The sequence below is a fragment of the Littorina saxatilis genome, linkage group LG7, assembly GCF_037325665.1.
Source record: "Littorina saxatilis isolate snail1 linkage group LG7, US_GU_Lsax_2.0, whole genome shotgun sequence".
NCBI classification, from domain to species: Eukaryota; Metazoa; Mollusca; class Gastropoda; order Littorinimorpha; family Littorinidae; genus Littorina; species Littorina saxatilis.
In genome coordinates, this window is record NC_090251.1 from 30943855 (window position 1) to 30960697 (window position 16843).

General features: G+C 41.6%; 1 protein-coding gene and 1 long non-coding RNA gene across 3 annotated transcripts in view; one reads left to right on the plus strand and one right to left on the minus strand.

Annotated features, from left to right (window-relative positions):
• The window catches only part of LOC138971167 (uncharacterized), an 8491-nt gene extending 972 nt beyond the window's left edge, over nucleotides 1-7519 (plus strand). Inside the window, exons 2-6 of one of the 2 annotated variants that reach the window (XR_011457183.1) lie at nucleotides 3350-3445; nucleotides 4209-4314; nucleotides 5854-5903; nucleotides 6311-6400; nucleotides 6864-7519. This is a non-coding gene — a long non-coding RNA (uncharacterized lncRNA). The remainder of the gene's footprint in view (nucleotides 1-3349; nucleotides 3446-4208; nucleotides 4315-5853; nucleotides 5904-6310; nucleotides 6401-6863) is intronic. The other variant, XR_011457184.1, reaches the window with a different exon arrangement.
• Nucleotides 7520-10834: 3315 nt separating this feature from the next.
• LOC138971168 (uncharacterized) lies at nucleotides 10835-15076 on the minus strand. Its single transcript, XM_070343804.1, has 4 exons — nucleotides 14859-15076; nucleotides 14231-14324; nucleotides 13600-13804; nucleotides 10835-13144 (listed from the first exon to the last, which is right to left on the minus strand). Exons 2-4 carry the CDS (start codon nucleotides 14271-14273, stop codon nucleotides 12241-12243), a joined length of 1152 nt encoding a protein of 383 aa, XP_070199905.1. The 5' UTR covers nucleotides 14274-14324; nucleotides 14859-15076; the 3' UTR covers nucleotides 10835-12240.
• Between the last annotated feature and the right edge of the window lie 1767 nt (nucleotides 15077-16843).

The following is a 16843-nucleotide window of genomic DNA, read 5'->3' on the forward strand; positions in this document are numbered from 1 at the left end:
TCTTAGAATTAACGCAAAGACCACCCGTTTTCAACCGCTCATGCGATCGATACCTGCATCCGTAAAAATGGCGTATGAAGTACGCAAGACAGTCATATATACAAAATAACCTGTTTTGGATAGATAATTGATTCAACGTTCAGCCAATATTTAAAACTTGCCGAATTGTGTCTACTCTGATATTTTGTAGATTTTTTTAAACTGATATCTTACGTTTTTGACAGGTTGAGTTTGATTCAAAAATGGTGTCAACATTGCCAAGTTAAGCACCTTTAACGACATAGAGAGAGCTTGAATGAAATAACTTGGGAACGGCTGTAGTTTTAGTCAGGGTACGAAAAATTTCGCAATCATTTTTGTTGCTGAGTGTAGATAGTGCAAGTGAAAATTCTTAACACATATTTGTCGGCGTAACCCATGAGCATGTTCTAAAAAGCTCTTAATCTCTAAATATACTTAAAAAAAGAGAGAAAGATTGACTGTAACATCTAATGAATGCCAATGACATTTTTAAGGACCTTTAGCTAATGTGATGCTCAGATGAGTGAGCATTTGCAAGTTGTTTTTGTCGAATATCCATGTGTCTTACATGCTCATCATTACACATGCACTTGTTAGTTAAGAAAGCAATGATTTTTAAACGTGCACACAAACCGTTACAGGTAAAATACTGAAGACATAGTGTTATGTGTTTATTTCAGGATCTCCAATTGTCTAGAAACCATCCAATATGTGAGCGCAGTTGCATAGGTAGGGGAAAGGCTCCTAATATGGACCGGCTCCTAATATGGACCACCTCCTGTTCTGACAAACTAACGGCGCTAGAGCGCTCAAAACAATTTCATTCGCTTTATTCACCCTCTCTGGATAAGTTGCACATGTCAAAACAGTTGCAGAAACAAGTTCAAGTTCAAGTTCAAGTTTTATTAGTCCATAACCCATGGGGGCATTTTGAACAATAAATACAATCAATACAATCATGATATATGCTAATATAATAAATAAATAAAAAAATAAAAAAATAAAAAATTTATGAAAAACTGTTACAAATTCTATTAATAAAGTCCAAAATATTCTTTAGCAATTTCTTTTTCTTAGTAGCAAACAACTTTTTAAATTTAAGTGCATTAGGTTTTTTCCAATAGTAAGGTGGTAACAACTCAGCTCTTTCTTCTTTGAAAAAATCACAGACAAATAAATAATGGAATTCATCACCTATGTCATGCGATACACATTTGGTGCAAGTTCTTTCTGACCTCGGGATGTTAAGATAACGTTCTTTCTGTACAGGCAAATTGTTGTTTAATGTTCTAAACTTCATCATTGAAACACATTGCTGATATGGCAGGTGTGTGACGTAGTCTTCACATGCAAAAATTTCTTTGAACATTCAATAATTCCAAAACATATTTTTTGTTCCAATTTCTGTAAACCATTTATGGATATACTGGTCATACAAGCTTCTTTTTACTTTCTTTTTAAACCATGTGCTTGAGTATTGAATATTTTCTTGAGAAGTCCAAAGGCCAGAGAGACCAATTTCATTTAAGGTTTTTTCAATGAAACATAAGTACTTGGATTCAATCATCTTGTTGATATACAATTTATAAGTAAAGCAATACACAATACTTGAAAATTTATTTTTATGAATAGGACTAATCAGTTTATACCAATAGCAAAGCATTCTACATTTCATATTAACATCTAGTGGATATCTTCCAAGTTCACCAAATATCATAGCATTTGGAGTTGATTTTTTTAGTTTGAAAACAATTTTATAAAAACGCAATTGAAGTTTAGTAGCAAGTTCACAGGAACCAAAACCCCATACTTCACATCCATACAATAAAATTGGAGCAATCATTTTATCGAACAGGTCAACTTGTATGTCCACAGGCAGTGACAATTGTCTACAAGTGCGCAAAAGAACAAACATTGCCCTTGAGGCACGATCATATAGATTCTTCTGTGCGACTGAAAATGTATTATTATAATTAATCTTAAGGCCCAAGTACATTACATCAAACACTACTTCGATTAAATTGCCATTATACGTAAACAGTGGTTTATTTCTAATTTTACCTCTGGAAAAAAACTATAACTTTCGTTTTGTTTACATTAATATTTAGACGCCATTTTAAACAGTATTCGTGCATTGTGTTTAAACATTCTTGCAGGTTTTTTTTTCAGACTCTGAGCAGATCACAGTATCATCCGCATACAGTAATAAAAACATTTGAAACAAAGCATTTACATCAGTGTGACAGGGGAGGCTACCGCTCCTTTCACAGCAGACTCTGCACCCGAGTTGTTGGCCTTTAAAAGTCAACACCAGTGGATTGTAGAATTCTGTTTGTGATGGGGTCTGGTGGTTTCCGATTGTCTGTATGTTCATGGAAACCTTCGGGTTTGCATAACAGTTTTTATAGGGCTAAGAAATTAGCCCTAATATTTTCAAACCTGTTTGATTGCACTTCGCTTCCCGAGGTGATCGTAGTGTTTCGGCACTCGGTTACATCAGTATCATCCATTCCAGCCACAATAGCCTCTCTTGACATAGATTGTAAACCATTACTGTTTTCCAACAGAAAAGGCTTTAGATCATTTAAAAATAGAGCAAAAAACAACGGTGACAAGTTTTCCCCTTGTCTAACTCCACACAAACTGGGAAAATATCCAGAACACTCACTATTAACTTTAACGCAAGACTTGGCATTTTCATACAAATTTCTTACAGTTTTTAAAAACTTCCCATTAACATCAGAACTAACTAATTTCTCCCATAAAAATGCATGGCGAACTTTATCAAACGCTTTTTCATAGTCTACAAATGCACAAAACAGTCGCTTCTTTTTGTTGAAATTTTTTTTTAATATACAATGCAAAGTAAAAACATGGTCTAGTGTTGAAAAACCTGTGCGGAAACCTGTTTGTTCTTGACCTAATTTGTTATTACTCTCCAAAAAGTTTGATAACCTATCATTTAAAATTGCACTGAAAAGTTTTCCGAAGCAACTGAGTATAGTAATTCCTCTATAATTTATGGGGTCAGCTTGAGAGCCTTTATTTTTGTACAAACCTCAAAACCGTTAGGCTTTTTCGCTTTTTTTCACTTTTGGCAGCGTTCACTCTAAATTTGCCGCCTAAAACAGACTCGTTTCTGTCCACAGCCAAAGCTTTTATAACACAAAAATGGCTATATATGACAGCTAAGACAGTATTTGTCACATTTTAACAGTGTGTACCCCGAGTTTCTACTGCAAACAAAAAATAATAGTTATCAGCATGAAACAAAAAGTGGTCCATATTAGGAGCCCTTCCGCTACTTATCGTGGCGTGTGCTTTTCAGAATTTACTGTGCTGACTTTTTCTGAAAAACTCACGGGAGGTGTGGCTTGTGGAAAAGTCAGCGGACGGGAAAATAGGTGTAAAGAAAGAATGACTGGTGAGTAATTTGCGTTACCGTTGGTTTTCTATTTGTGTGTGTGTGTGTGTGTGTGTGTGTGTGTGTGTGTGTGTGTGTGTGTGTGTGTGTGTGTGTGTGTGTGTGTGTGTGTGTGTGTGTGTGTTTGTTTGGATGCATGTGTGCTTTCCCTATTCGGATAGCCTTCGTCTTCCTATCATGAGGGACAAACACTTGAAGCTTGATTATGTTTTGCCGCGTACAAAGAAATAGATTTAGATTTTCAAGACTGCTAGACTATAAGTAGACGTCGAAGTAAACTTAATTCTTAGTTATAGTTAAAACTTGTCTATCTTATTATATCTCTTGGTGTTTGGGTACATAATGGTTGATAAAAGTTGATATGTCCCGAAATGTACTGAGTTAACTCGTGCATGCAGGCTGCTGGAGATATTTACGTCAAAATGTAACGTCACAATAAGGGAAAATATTCATATCAAGAAGCATGAGCCGCTGTGGCAGCAATAGCTTTTTTTTATCAATAATTTTCTCAAAGCTTAGCTTTTTTTAGCATATTAATGTTGGACAGTTGTTATTGAAATGTTCATGTATATGACCAATATATATATATTATTATCTTTGTGTTTTGTTGTTACTTTGAACACGAAGAAGGATTGACCTTTTCATCAACACACATTTGCGATTTTACTTGCTGTTATCTAGTTTGCTCCGAAATAATAACGTGTGCCAATACATGTAAGCGGATTTTTGTTTCGGTGTCTAAAGTATTCTGTCTAACCTGCAGTGGATTACTAAGGGGTCCTGCCTCGATCGGAGCCAGATCGCTGATGAGAGGACGCTGATGCAGCCTCACGAAATTTGCATAGCCCACTACATATTGGGATAAGAAGGTACTGTAGCACTTTATAATCCTTTTCTGTCTTGTTGGTGCTCCCATCGTGCTTTCTAAGTCGAACGTGTTGAGATGTCCAGTGTGTGTGTGTGTGTGACTCTGTGTGTGTGTGTGTGTGTGACAGTGTGTGTGTATGTGCGTGCGTGTGTGTGTGTGTGTGTGTGTGTGTGTGTGTGTGTGTGTGCGTGCGTGCGTGCGTGATTTCAACGTGTATTGAAATAACTCCTGGATTTTCCCCACAATAAAAAAAGGGGGGGGGGGGGGTAACGAAGGGACGGTGCTCGAAGTGAGAGTAAAGAAAGTCCATAATGATGGGTTAGTGGGTATGAGAGAGAGACAGAGAGAAAGAGATCAGATAAAACAAAAAACTAAAAAAAACCTCCAGCTCATATCCGTATGTTCGTTCACATGACAGCCTTTTTTTCGGCATGACCATGTGTAAATATACCTTCCTTCCCGTGCCAACCATCTCGTACACAGCAACGCATCTGTCCAAGCTTGGATATGGGGTAAAAGCATCCTTTGCCTTCGACACATACCAAAAATCAACACACTGACTGCTTGCTGTGGTGGTTTGGAGTTTATTGATAAGTGACCCTCCACCACGGAATGAGTCACATGTCACCTTTGCATGATTTTCATATTTTTTACATTTTCCTAAAGAGTTTTTTATGCTCTATCCAGTGGTGAAACCCGTTTCAGAAAAGAGCGAAAACTGTTTGAGTTATAAGCCTGTGACTAAGGTGACCCTCACACTGTTACCTGACACTCCCCGGACTTAATATATATTAAGCCTAGCGCAGAACCGCGCGAGGTGACATGCGACTCATTTCGTGGTGGAGGGTCACATAAGTTAATTTCGGAAAAAGACGCCAGTGCCTTTTACGAAATTAATTCTTGAAAAAATTAGCACTGTGCACAGACAGCACCTATGTTGTTAGTTTTTGGTATGTGACCAAGTTAAAGGATTTTTGTTTGTTTGCTTAACGCCCAGCCGACCACGAAGGGCCATATCAGGGCGGTGCTGCTTTGACATCGTGCGCCACACACAAGACAGAAGTCGCAGCACAGGCTTCATGTCTCACCCAGTCACATTATTCTGACACCGGACCAACCAGTCCTAGCACTAACCCCATAATGCCAGATGCCAGGCGGAGCAGCCACTAGATTGCCAATTTGAAATTCTTAGGTATGACCCGGCCGGGGTTCGAACCCACGACCTCCCGATCACGGGGCGGACGCCTTACCTCTAGGCCAATCGTGCCGGTAGTTAAAGGATGTTCTTATCCCATATTAAACTTAAAGCTTGGACAGATCTGCGGTTGTGTACAAGATAGTTGGCATTTAAAAGTCTGACCAGATCTGAGACGGTGAGGCAAACATTTACTGTTTTCACGAGGCGGAGTGGACCTTTAACACAACTGATTCCCCCTTAATATGTGTCACAACACGCCTATTCGTTGGGCCTGTATCAAAATTGAAGAAATTAACGTCTTGTCCCCTATTCACAATGGGTTTTGGTAATATATATTTTCAGAATGGCAACGCGGCAATGCCTGGACGAAGCTTTTCAGAGATTTCAAGAAGGTAAGAACAGATTTTGTGGATACCAGTAGAAGATGGAATTATTTGAGTGGGATTAGGTTAATCTTAAACACATATTAAAGCTTATTATTACACATATTAAAGCTTATTCAGCTTACTAAACGGACAAGTTTTCTTCATCTATCCATCTATCCGATCACGAACCCCTTTGTACGTCCTTTCCAGTCTGCTGAATGTCGGCATGTCTTTCTGCCTGTCTGTCTGTCTGTATATCTATCTCATTTTACTCATCGGACGCATCCCGAAAGGTCCTGTTTCTGTAAATCATTTACAGAAACAGGACCTTTCGGGATGCGTCCGATGAGTATGTGTGTGTGTGTGTGTGAGAGAGAGAGCGTGAGATGTTTCTAGCATTTCACCAGCAATTTTTGCGTGGCATGATCTTGCAGAACCGCTTTGTCAAGAACGCTACCTGGTCCACAATGAACTGGGCCTTTCTTCAGACCTTCATCATGTTCTGGCACACCCATTTTATCGCGGTATGTGTCCGTCAGACTCTGTATTGCTCGTCTGTTTGTCAGGGTACTTCCGTATATATACGTGTTCGTGTGTGTGTGTGCGTGTGTGTGTGTGTGTGCGTGTGTGTGTGTGTGCGTGTGTGTGTGTGTGTGTGTGTGTGTGTGAGTGTGTGAGTGTGTTTGTGTGTGTGTGTGTGTGTGTGTGTGTGTGTGTGGGGGGGGATTACACATGAGTATATACACCTTTTATGAAGTGTCGACACGATGTATTTACCGGCAGAGAAGCACAGACATTAAATCTTAATTGGGGACCACATTTGTGATCTTGCGTTGTCCCGTTTGCGATGCCGTCTGTGACGTTATTTTTTCCAAATAATTCGCAAAATATTTGCTTCCGCTGACACTGACGTTACTGTGCACTGTGGACATTATGGACTTAAAATCCTCGATGAATGTAGTTATACGTAGTGTTGTGTTTCTTCAGATCGGCTGCAGTATCACAGGCGCATTACATGGAGTGACATTCGAAACTGGGAAGGACGCTACCACGCTGACGACGACTATTTCATCCAGATTGTCAAGCAATGGTCGAAAAACTCGACGATATGGTGTTCACCCACTCTAGATGTGGATTTAGCTCTAGGCATTCCAATTGAAAGAGAACTCCAGGAGGCAATTCAAACAATCATGCTGGTACCCTCTCTTCAAAGATCGCCGGGGCTGTTCCTGATTACATTCTTTCGTCGTGATGACCTGTGTCACCGGTTGGAAGAGAAAACAGTTTACTTGGCGGGATCCCTCAGAAAATCTTTGACGAGAATAATCCCAGGCAGATTACCCTACATCCTACCGCTGGTATTTTGTGTGGAGGGAGAGGTTACGTTCTCCGTAAATAAGCTGAAAAGAGCGGTCAGAAATGCATGGAATAATAACGTCCACTTACATAGCCCTGTCAACCATCAGCGACGCTGGAGCTCATGTACTCTTGGCTTGAGCCACCAGTTCTTCGCACTGTTTCAAGACGCTATCTCTCTCCTTCAGTGCCTCAGTGATGTTCCCACAGTTCAGTTTAAGGAGTCTGGACGTTCAATCACGTATTTCATGGACCCAAGCTTCACTGTAGCAGTGCATTCTATCACCCAAAGGCTGGTGGTGAACGGCCGTTCTCGCACCCGTGTGTCCGTTGACGAGTATGATTACAAAGTGATGTGCGCCATCGTGGAAGCTGCCCGACGCTTGGCATTCCGTGGACCCACCAAACTCATCTACAGGGATTCTTTCTATATCACCAATGCCATTGTGAGGTAAGCTTGACGATACCATACACCCCTCTTCCACACACGAGGGATATCGTAGAATGAGTGTTTGAAAGTTCAACTATTCAAATCGTCAATGCCGTGATGTATTAGAATAGTCCGAGGCGGCTCTTCACAAATAAATATCTTCACATTTCAGTTGTAATCATTTTTGACTCACATGCGAAGCAAAAGTGAGTCTATGTACTCACCCGAGTCGTCCGTCCGTCCGTCCGTCCGTCCGTCCGTCCGTCCGTCCGTCCGGACGTCCGTCCGGACGTCCGTCCGGACGTCCGTCCGTCCGTCCGGAAAACTTTAACGTTGGATATTTCTTGGACACTATTCAGTCTATCAGTACCAAATTTGGCAAGATGGTGTATGATGACAAGGCCCCAAAAAACATACATAGCATCTTGACCTTGCTTCAAGGTCAAGGTCGCAGGGGCCATAAATGTTGCCTAAAAAACAGCTATTTTTCACATTTTCTCTGAAGTTTTTGAGATTGAATACCTCACCTATATATGATATATAGGGCAAAGTAAGCCCCATCTTTTGATACCAGTTTGGTTTACCTTGCTTCAAGGTCAAGGTCACAGGAGCTCTTCAAAGTTGGATTGTATACATATTTTGAAGTGACCTTGACCCTGAACTATGGAAGATAACTGTTTCAAACTTAAAAATTATGTGGGGCACATGTTATGCTTTCATCATGAGACACATTTGGTCACATATGATCAAGGTCAAGGTCACTTTGACCCTTATGAAATGTGACCAAAATAAGGTAGTGAACCACTAAAAGTGACCATATCTCATGGTAGAAAGAGCCAATAAGCACCATTGTACTTCCTATGTCTTGAATTAACAGCTTTGTGTTGCATGACCTTGGATGACCTTGACCTTGGGTCAAGGTCACATGCATTTTGGTAGGAAAAATGTGTAAAGCATGTGAGTCGTATGGGCTTTGCCCTTCTTGTTATTCATTTAGCTTTAAGGTATCTTGTGTTCTTTTCTGTTTCTGACATTCGGTTTTAGAATCAACGTAGCAAACAATATATTGCAGCAAATCAAGTTTCGTATCCCAACAAAAACATTCATTCCCGTGTCATTTCATTCACATTTGCATTGCCATTAAGACACTTCACTTGGTTATCTGGCACACTTTTCGAATCAAAGATTTCTTTTACAATAAACATGTGGCCGCCGCTCAAGTAAGGGTGTCCCCGAAACTGAAATGGCACGAATGTGAATGAATGTTTTGTTTGTGCACGACATTTGATGCAAATAAATGTTTTGCTTAGTTTATATTCTTTATAGTAGTTTCCTTTAACACATTATGAATTCCGATTGTGAACAACATTTTTTTTCGCACGGAGGCTCGCAGCCGACATTTACTGCCGTTGGACGTAGTGAGCGATTTAAAGATATTCTCAGCTACATAATTTTGTGTTTGGTTTGTTTCAGCTCTCTTGAGTCACTAAATGAACAACTCGCGGAGGTGCCTGATCGATTAACTGTTACAGCCCGCACTGGTGATTCGAGATGGCGACCAGTTGCCGAACTTCGTTTTGCATTTGAAGCTGAAGATTACGACAAGGACCGAGACTCGCGGCTTGAATTTTTTCACGACGATGCCTTACTGCCACCAAACCACACAAAGTGAATTCCTCTGTATACAGACAATCACATTCGATCTCAACAAAGTGCTGACTAATCACACAGTTTCAGGAAACAGCTGGTTTATAAGCTGGTTAAAACAAGACCTCCAAACAACTCACAGTAACGGCTTGGCTGTTGTACTTTTAGTCTTACAGATTATTTACACTGATCAAGTCAAGTATTGACTGAAAGTTTTAACGAGAGCGAAGAGAACGACGGGTGTCTTCCTGTACCGTGTGTGTGTGTGTGTGTGTGAGTGTTTTCGCAAAGCATTTCTTAACAACTACCAAATGGGTCTTTATGAAAATGGCTGTTTACTTTGTTGAGGGCATTTTGTTCTGTCATTTTTTATCCGAGTTTTGATTGCGCTGTTAATGGCTGCTGAGATTGACTGAATGAAATGTATGAAATGCGAAAATATTTACAAATATAAATTTCCTATACAATGCTGGTGTTTTGTAAAGTTATGTTTAGTTCCTGTGCGTATCTTTCTGTGACCTTAATAAAGCTGATATCGTGCACGCACGCACACACACACGCACGCACGCACGCACGCATCCACCCACTTCTACCTCTCACACGCACTCACACACACATGCAGAGACACACACACGCACGCACGCACGCACGCACGCACGCACGCACGCACGCACAATTCTCTCTTTTTTGAGTCACTTGAGAAAAAGTGACTCTATGTAATCGGTCAGTGTTAGTCTGTCCGGCCGGCCGTCCGGCCGGCCGTCCGTAGACACCACCTTAACGTTGGACTTTTCTCGGAAACTATCAAAGCGATCGGGCTCATATTTTGTTTAGTCGTGACCTCCAATGACCTCTACACTTAACGATGGTTTCGTTGACCTTTGACCTTTTTCAAGGTCACAGGTCAGCGTCAAAGGAAAAATTAGACATTTTATATCTTTGACAAAGTTCATCGGATGTGATTGAAACTTTGTAGGATTATTCTTTACATCAAAGTATTTACATCTGTAGCCTTTTACGAACGTTATCAGAAAAACAAGGGAGATAACTAGCCTTTTCTGTTCGGCAACACACAACTTAACGTTGGGCTTTTCTCGGAAACTATAAAAGTGACCGGGCTCAAATTTTATGTGAACGTGACTCATTGTGTTGTGAATAGCAATTTCTTCCTGTCCATCTGATGCCTCATATAATATTCAGAACTGCGAAAGTGACTCGATCGAGCGTTTGCTCTTCTTGTTGAATATAGACAGAGAGTGAGGGAGAATATAAGAGAGAGAGAGTGAGACTGTGTGAGAGAGAGAGACAGAGACAGAGAGAGAGAGAGAGAGAACTCAGAACTCAGAACGGTTTATTGTACTAAGGCCACAGACCCATATACAAACCAAGGGGTATGGGGGAAGGACAAAAAACAGGAACAACACAAATGGTAGAGAGAGAGACAGAGAGAGAGACACTGAGAGAGAGAGAGAGAGAGAGAGAGAGAGAGAGAGAGAGAGAGAGAGAGAAACAAGCGAGATATGCATCTTGTTTTAAATAGATTTTTAATTCTCTTAGTTTATATGACATCAACATCAATATGAAGACAAATAAAGACTGCGCCGATAGACACAAAAGTGTTTCCACCAACTGATCCATGTCCCTGCACAGGGGATAAAGTATACAAAAAAGACACAGGAATCAGTCAATCACATGTACACAACTACAATCAGACAAGAGAAAGAATTCTATTGTATGATAAGTTTACTTAAATCACAGCGCTGGTGCAGTCTTCACCGTAAGAAGTGTATTCTGGTAAAAGATACATAAAATATAAGTTTAATTGTTAGGTAATGCCATTGCGTAAGATTAAGCCCATGCTGCAAAAGTGTGAGGTTAAAATCAACAACCTCAGACAATGTCCTATGCACCTGAGTTCAAGGGAACCGTCGGATAAGGTGAACACGTGACTGCAGCTTATGAATCAATAATCTTATCAAAGCTGCTAATTTGAGGAACCTATATAGGATACACGCATAATTGAGGCTACTCCGCCAGTTTTGTATACAGTAAGTGATTTTACAGTGATGATCTACAACAGGTCCTGCACTGTAGGTTACCACACAAGAACTCAGTCAACAAAAAATCGTTCTGCAGACCATCTCTGTTTGGGATATGTACTATTCCTTCTCAACACGTGTTTACAGAAATAGCGAAGTGCTGTTTCGCGACACCAGGATCAGTTTGAGAAGCAATGAATCAGGACAAAAGTCAGTGGAACATTCTCACTCTTCTCACCAGCAAGGTGTTGTAAAAAGAGAGAGATCAAACGGAAGAGTGTCCATTGTGGACATGTAAAAAGCCTGAACGGATATGTCCGGATTTACTTGACAGTTCACATGAGGCGGAACCAGCCGTGTGTGGAGCGCTGTCTCTTTATCTCAATGTTCCGAAAAAAGCGTCCTTACGTCCTATACGCAGTAACAGCCGATAAACGTACTAACATTCTTTGAGGGTGTCCCTCGACGCACTAAACCCGAAAAGACGGCGTACCGGAAAGCACTTAATTTGCGTCTACCGTCGATGCTGTTTTTGAGACTGTATTCGTCTGCTATTGTTTCCATAGAGAATGAACCAGAACGTACACTTGGTTGGATTATACGAAGACGATAAATGTTTTGTCGGATCCATGTGCCAATGAGAATTGACGGACTAAATCAAACCGATATGACGAAGAACGGTTTTGTGAAGATCTCCCACAACTCCCAAAAGTCCTCCTGGTTTGGGGACCCTCTTCAGATCCGTTAAGGTGGTCCATGGACCTCAAAAACATTATGATTGGGTGTGCCGGAACTCTAGGTTTGAGAATCTGGAAGGATCCATGTTATCTTATTGTTGGCCGTGTTTACAGTCCAAGCTCAAGGACAGAGATGCCGCAGTTAGAGCTTCTGTTCACGTTTGCATCCCTGGCTGATAAAAAACACTTTTCCACTCGAAGTAAGGAACCCTTACAACTTCAGATCGGCCCCCGCCTCCTTTCACCTTGAAAGCTAGAGGCCCTGAGGCATCTGGGCAAAGGATACCATGAAAGTAGCTGACGCTGATCTTCACCACGCGCGAGTCCTTGTCACAGTCCTCCTTGTCTTTAACCACAAGAAACTCAACCTTGATAATTTTATCAAAGAGGTTCTGGGTTTCCGGGTCACTGAACATTTGAGTGTTCAGCTTGTCTTGAAGTTTTTGTGTGAAAATATTCATTTCATCTTCATCCAGTTTAATACCATCGCACCGGTATCTGTCCGTGCACACCAGATCGTCTTCTTTGGCCTCTGAACTTCCACAAGCGTGTGACTTTTTTTCTTCTCCCAATCCAAGGTAGATACAACCACCTCTATTCATTGCGAAGGTACAGATGTAACCAATGATCATACGGATTGTGTGGTTGGCAAACTTTTCCGCTCTGTTGGAGCCGGCTGCTTTCTCAATGTCTCTCTCGCAAACAGCTTTAATTTGACGCTGCATGTTCTCCCCGAAGGAACCAGGTAAAACTCCTCCGCGGATGAAGTCGGGATCTTTCTCGAATATGTGTGGGTAATGCTGTGTTTCCCCAGATAACGCGTTGCCTAAACACGTACTGATTTCGCCTTGCTGAGGAGCTTCCAAGCCTACTGTTCGTGGAAATTTGACTTTGAAATCGAATGTTGACATTCGACGGCCACCTCTTCCCGCAGGCAAAACGGAAAAGTAAATATGGTGCATTTCTTTGACGAAAGCATACGTGTTACTGTACACAGATCCCGTTGGCAGCAGGTCTCGCAGCTTGCTCGCTGTTTGCTGAAGGAACTGCCCATGAAGTCTGCAACACAAACTGATCCATTGAAGAACACGTTTAAAGAGACACCGAGATAGGGGAGTTCAGAGGGACAGAGAGAGAGAGAGAAATAGAGAGAGATATAGAATCTTATTCTTGAAATACATATTGTCTTTCACTGTAAATGTTCAAGATAATTATGTTCTTCTTAGGGCATGTTTTAGTTAATCATATATTTGAAATAGCCAGCAGTTTGGCAACTTCAGGCGGAAAATCCATGCAGCACACTGAAATCTGACGTTAAAATCACGAAATCATACCAGTTATAGGTATTTATTCAATAGAAACAATTCTTTCTCCGTTCAAACAGGTGTGCTATTGTGTCAGTCGTGCAAGTATGTGCTCAAGAAGAAGGTTGCAGTAAAAGCCTGGGCGGATTGGAAATAGTGAGCTGTACGGCTGTTTTCACGAGAAGAAGTGTGTTTTGAAACAGAACTTACGAGGAGTGGAGGTGCACGCAGATAGTCCCCCCTTCAAGTATGTTGAGGAGCGCGTTAACAATCCCACAGAACTGCATGCATGATATCTTCGGCACTTTCTTTGTCCCACTGTCTAGTTTTCCGTCAATGTAACATGGAATGACGTGGCAGTCAGCAGTTCTCTTCATAGCGTGTAAGCATGTTTTGCATTGTTTGTAGTTCGTACCTGAAAAACGGAGAGGGAGAGGGCTAAAGGGGGAACTGTAAGATAGACCCAATATAATTATAAACATGTCTTTGCTCGTTTTACATTCATTCACAGGCAGACACACAGACGGACGGACAGACATGCATACATACAGACAGACAGACAGACACACACACACACACACACACCCGCACATCCACACACACACACTCTTGGAGAGAGAGAGAAGGCGAAGGCGAATTTTTATTGCATCAAACACAATGTGTATGTACAAGGGGGAGAAAATAATTTGCAGGTGAACTAAGTGGACTTGACCGTCCGGAAGCAAGGCAACTTAAAATGGAGAGAGAGAGAGAGAGAGAGAGAGAGAGAGAGAGAGAGAGAGAGAGAGAGAGAGAGAGAGAGAGAGAGAGAGAGAATTTTCAATTTTAGATGTGTACATACCCAAACATAACCATGTTTTAGGATCTTCAATGTTGTCCGACATGGTGCCTCTGAGGATTTTTGTGAATGGATACGAGTTGAACGGTGTCACACGCTGAAAAGGCCACAGACAAATCGTTGTTAATATGAAGACACAGACAATGACAGACACACAGACAGACGGGCAGGAATAGAGACAGGCAAATAGATATGCAGACAGACAGGCGGACGGACAGATAAACAGACAGGTAGGCAGGCAGACAGACATACAGGCAGGAATACATGCAGGGAAGAAGGCATGCATACATGTAGGGAGGAAGGCAGGCAGACAAGCATACATTCAGGCAGGCAAGCAGACAGACAGATAGACAGGTGGGTTGGTATAGGCAGACAGGCAGGCAGGCAGACAGACGGACGGATAGACAGACAGACAGACAGACAAGTAGACAGACAGATAGGCAGGTAAAGAATACAAAACAGACAGAGACAGATTGGCAGGACCAAAAGCATCAGTAAGAAATTCTTCATTCATAGACTAAAAAATAAGGCAGAAGAAGAACAACAACAACGACTACGACACTGACTGACGACAGCAACGATAACAACTACAACCATGAGTGAAACAACAACTGACGAAGAGATCACTCACCTGTTATGCAGCATTGCCGCAGTTTGAATCAGCGTCGGATAACTTCGCATGTGGGAATCAAAGCCAGGAAAAATAAAACACATTAGACCTCCCTTTTTGAAGAAACATGATTATGTTTACGACGAAATGACGCAGACGTTACGTAAAGCTAAAAATAAACAACTACTCACTGTTGATTAGACTTTACGTAAAGCTAAAAAAATAAACAACTAATCACTGTTTCTGAGGATTCCTGGGGGATTCCCGATTATGACCCAACCATTACAGAACATTGGGTAAAGGCCTATCATATTGCTTTGCGTGTCACCTTTTTATTTAAAATCAGTGATTTCTCAGCATCATACGTACAAATGTGTATTCATGTGTGTGTGATATTGAGTATCTTTTGTTGTGTGAGTGTGTGTGTGTGTGTGTGTGTGTGTGTGTGTGCGTGTGTGTGTGTGTGTGCATGTGTGAATGTGTCACGTGTGTGTGTGTTTGTGTGTGTGTGTGTGTGTGTGTATGTGTGTGTGTGTGTGTGTGTGTGTGTGTGTGTGTGTGTGTGTGTGTGTGTGTATACGTACGTATACGTTCACTGATATTGTAGGTGAGATATTACCGGTAATTGCCGTTCTAAACTGGCAAATTCTCGAAAACATAATAACACACGATATGATCAGCTTGCATCGCCAGTTCACTGAGCCGGATTGAAACTTACCGGGAATTGGCGTTTTGAACTGGCGATTATGTAAGCTCGGGTAACAACAAGCGCGGTGAATATATCATAGCATTTAAAGGGATAATACCAAAGGAAAAATGCCCTCAGTTCGCTTACTTTGCGGAAAAGGGAAATGATTTAAGAAATGTAGAATAGGCAAAGAAAGAGCACTCGTGATTGATATAGTGTTAGTTGTTTCCACAGAGTTACTTCCGTTGTTTGTGCACGTTACTGATCCTGATTTTTCATTATGTGCAGAACCGGCTTTAACAGACAGATGTACGTGTATCTATATACTAGAATGAATACCCGCTTCGCCGGGTAGCCGGCTTCGCCGGGAAGAAGTACTTAGAGCCGTACGCCGGCTTCGCCGGGTCCGAACAATGGACCCGCCAAGCTTAGGTCCCTCCCAGATTCGTGGAATGGGAACAGCACGAAAATGATTCAGTGGCCATAATGCCATTCCTGACCATATCGAGTCCCATCCTTGTCGACGAATGTAACCGTGTTAATCACCTTTGGAGGCGAACTCCACTCAAACAGGACTGAGCAAGTTATGGCTTCTAAAAGGAAGGCCAGTACATAAATTTACACAAAAGCCGCCAGACCACATCACAAACAGAACTGAACAATGCACAGGTGTTGCTCACATAGACACACACACACACACACACACACACACACACACACACACACACACACACACACACACACACACACACACACACACACACAAACACAGAGAAGCCGTATCTATAGAGAGATAGATGACAGTGTATTTTTCGCGTGGCTATAAATTGATTCGACCTTTGCACTTTTACAGTGAGGATAATTTACGGGTCCAATTTACGTTCTGGACACTGCGTTGACCTTCTAAAAATAGTAACAGTAACAGAACGCCGGGAATATCCGAAGACGCTCCACTCACACTATAGTGCACCATTACGAAGGAAGGGAGGTAAACGCTGAAAACCTGGAGAATATGAGAAGATAAGGAAGAGTTACTTATAATGGTGAAATGAACACAAAAACCAAAATCGATTCAGCGCTGCGCGCTGAGAGCACGTGTTGAAATATCTCATCGATGATATTGTGTCCGGGGTGTAGCTGAATACGGTGTCCAAATTTGAAAAAGATCCACCGAGAACTTTGGCTTTGGTGTGTCGGTATGGGGGCCCGGGTAGCTGAGGTGGAACCAAAATAGCTGAGGTGGAACCAAAATCGGTTCAGCGCTGCGCGCTGAGAGCACGTGTTGAAATATCTCATCGATGAGGTTGTGTCCGGGGTC

Excerpts from the sequence above, each read along its gene's own strand:
- LOC138971168 (XM_070343804.1), bottom strand. The coding sequence starts at position 14,273 with ATGTCGGACAACATTGAAGATCCTAAAACATGGTTATGTTTGG. Across the intron at positions 13,805-14,230 it reads TAAAACATGGTTATGTTTGG|GTACGAACTACAAACAATGC; the intron begins GTATGTACACAT and ends TCCGTTTTTCAG. Across the intron at positions 13,145-13,599 it reads TGCGTGCACCTCCACTCCTC|ACTTCATGGGCAGTTCCTTC; the intron begins GTAAGTTCTGTT and ends TTTGTGTTGCAG.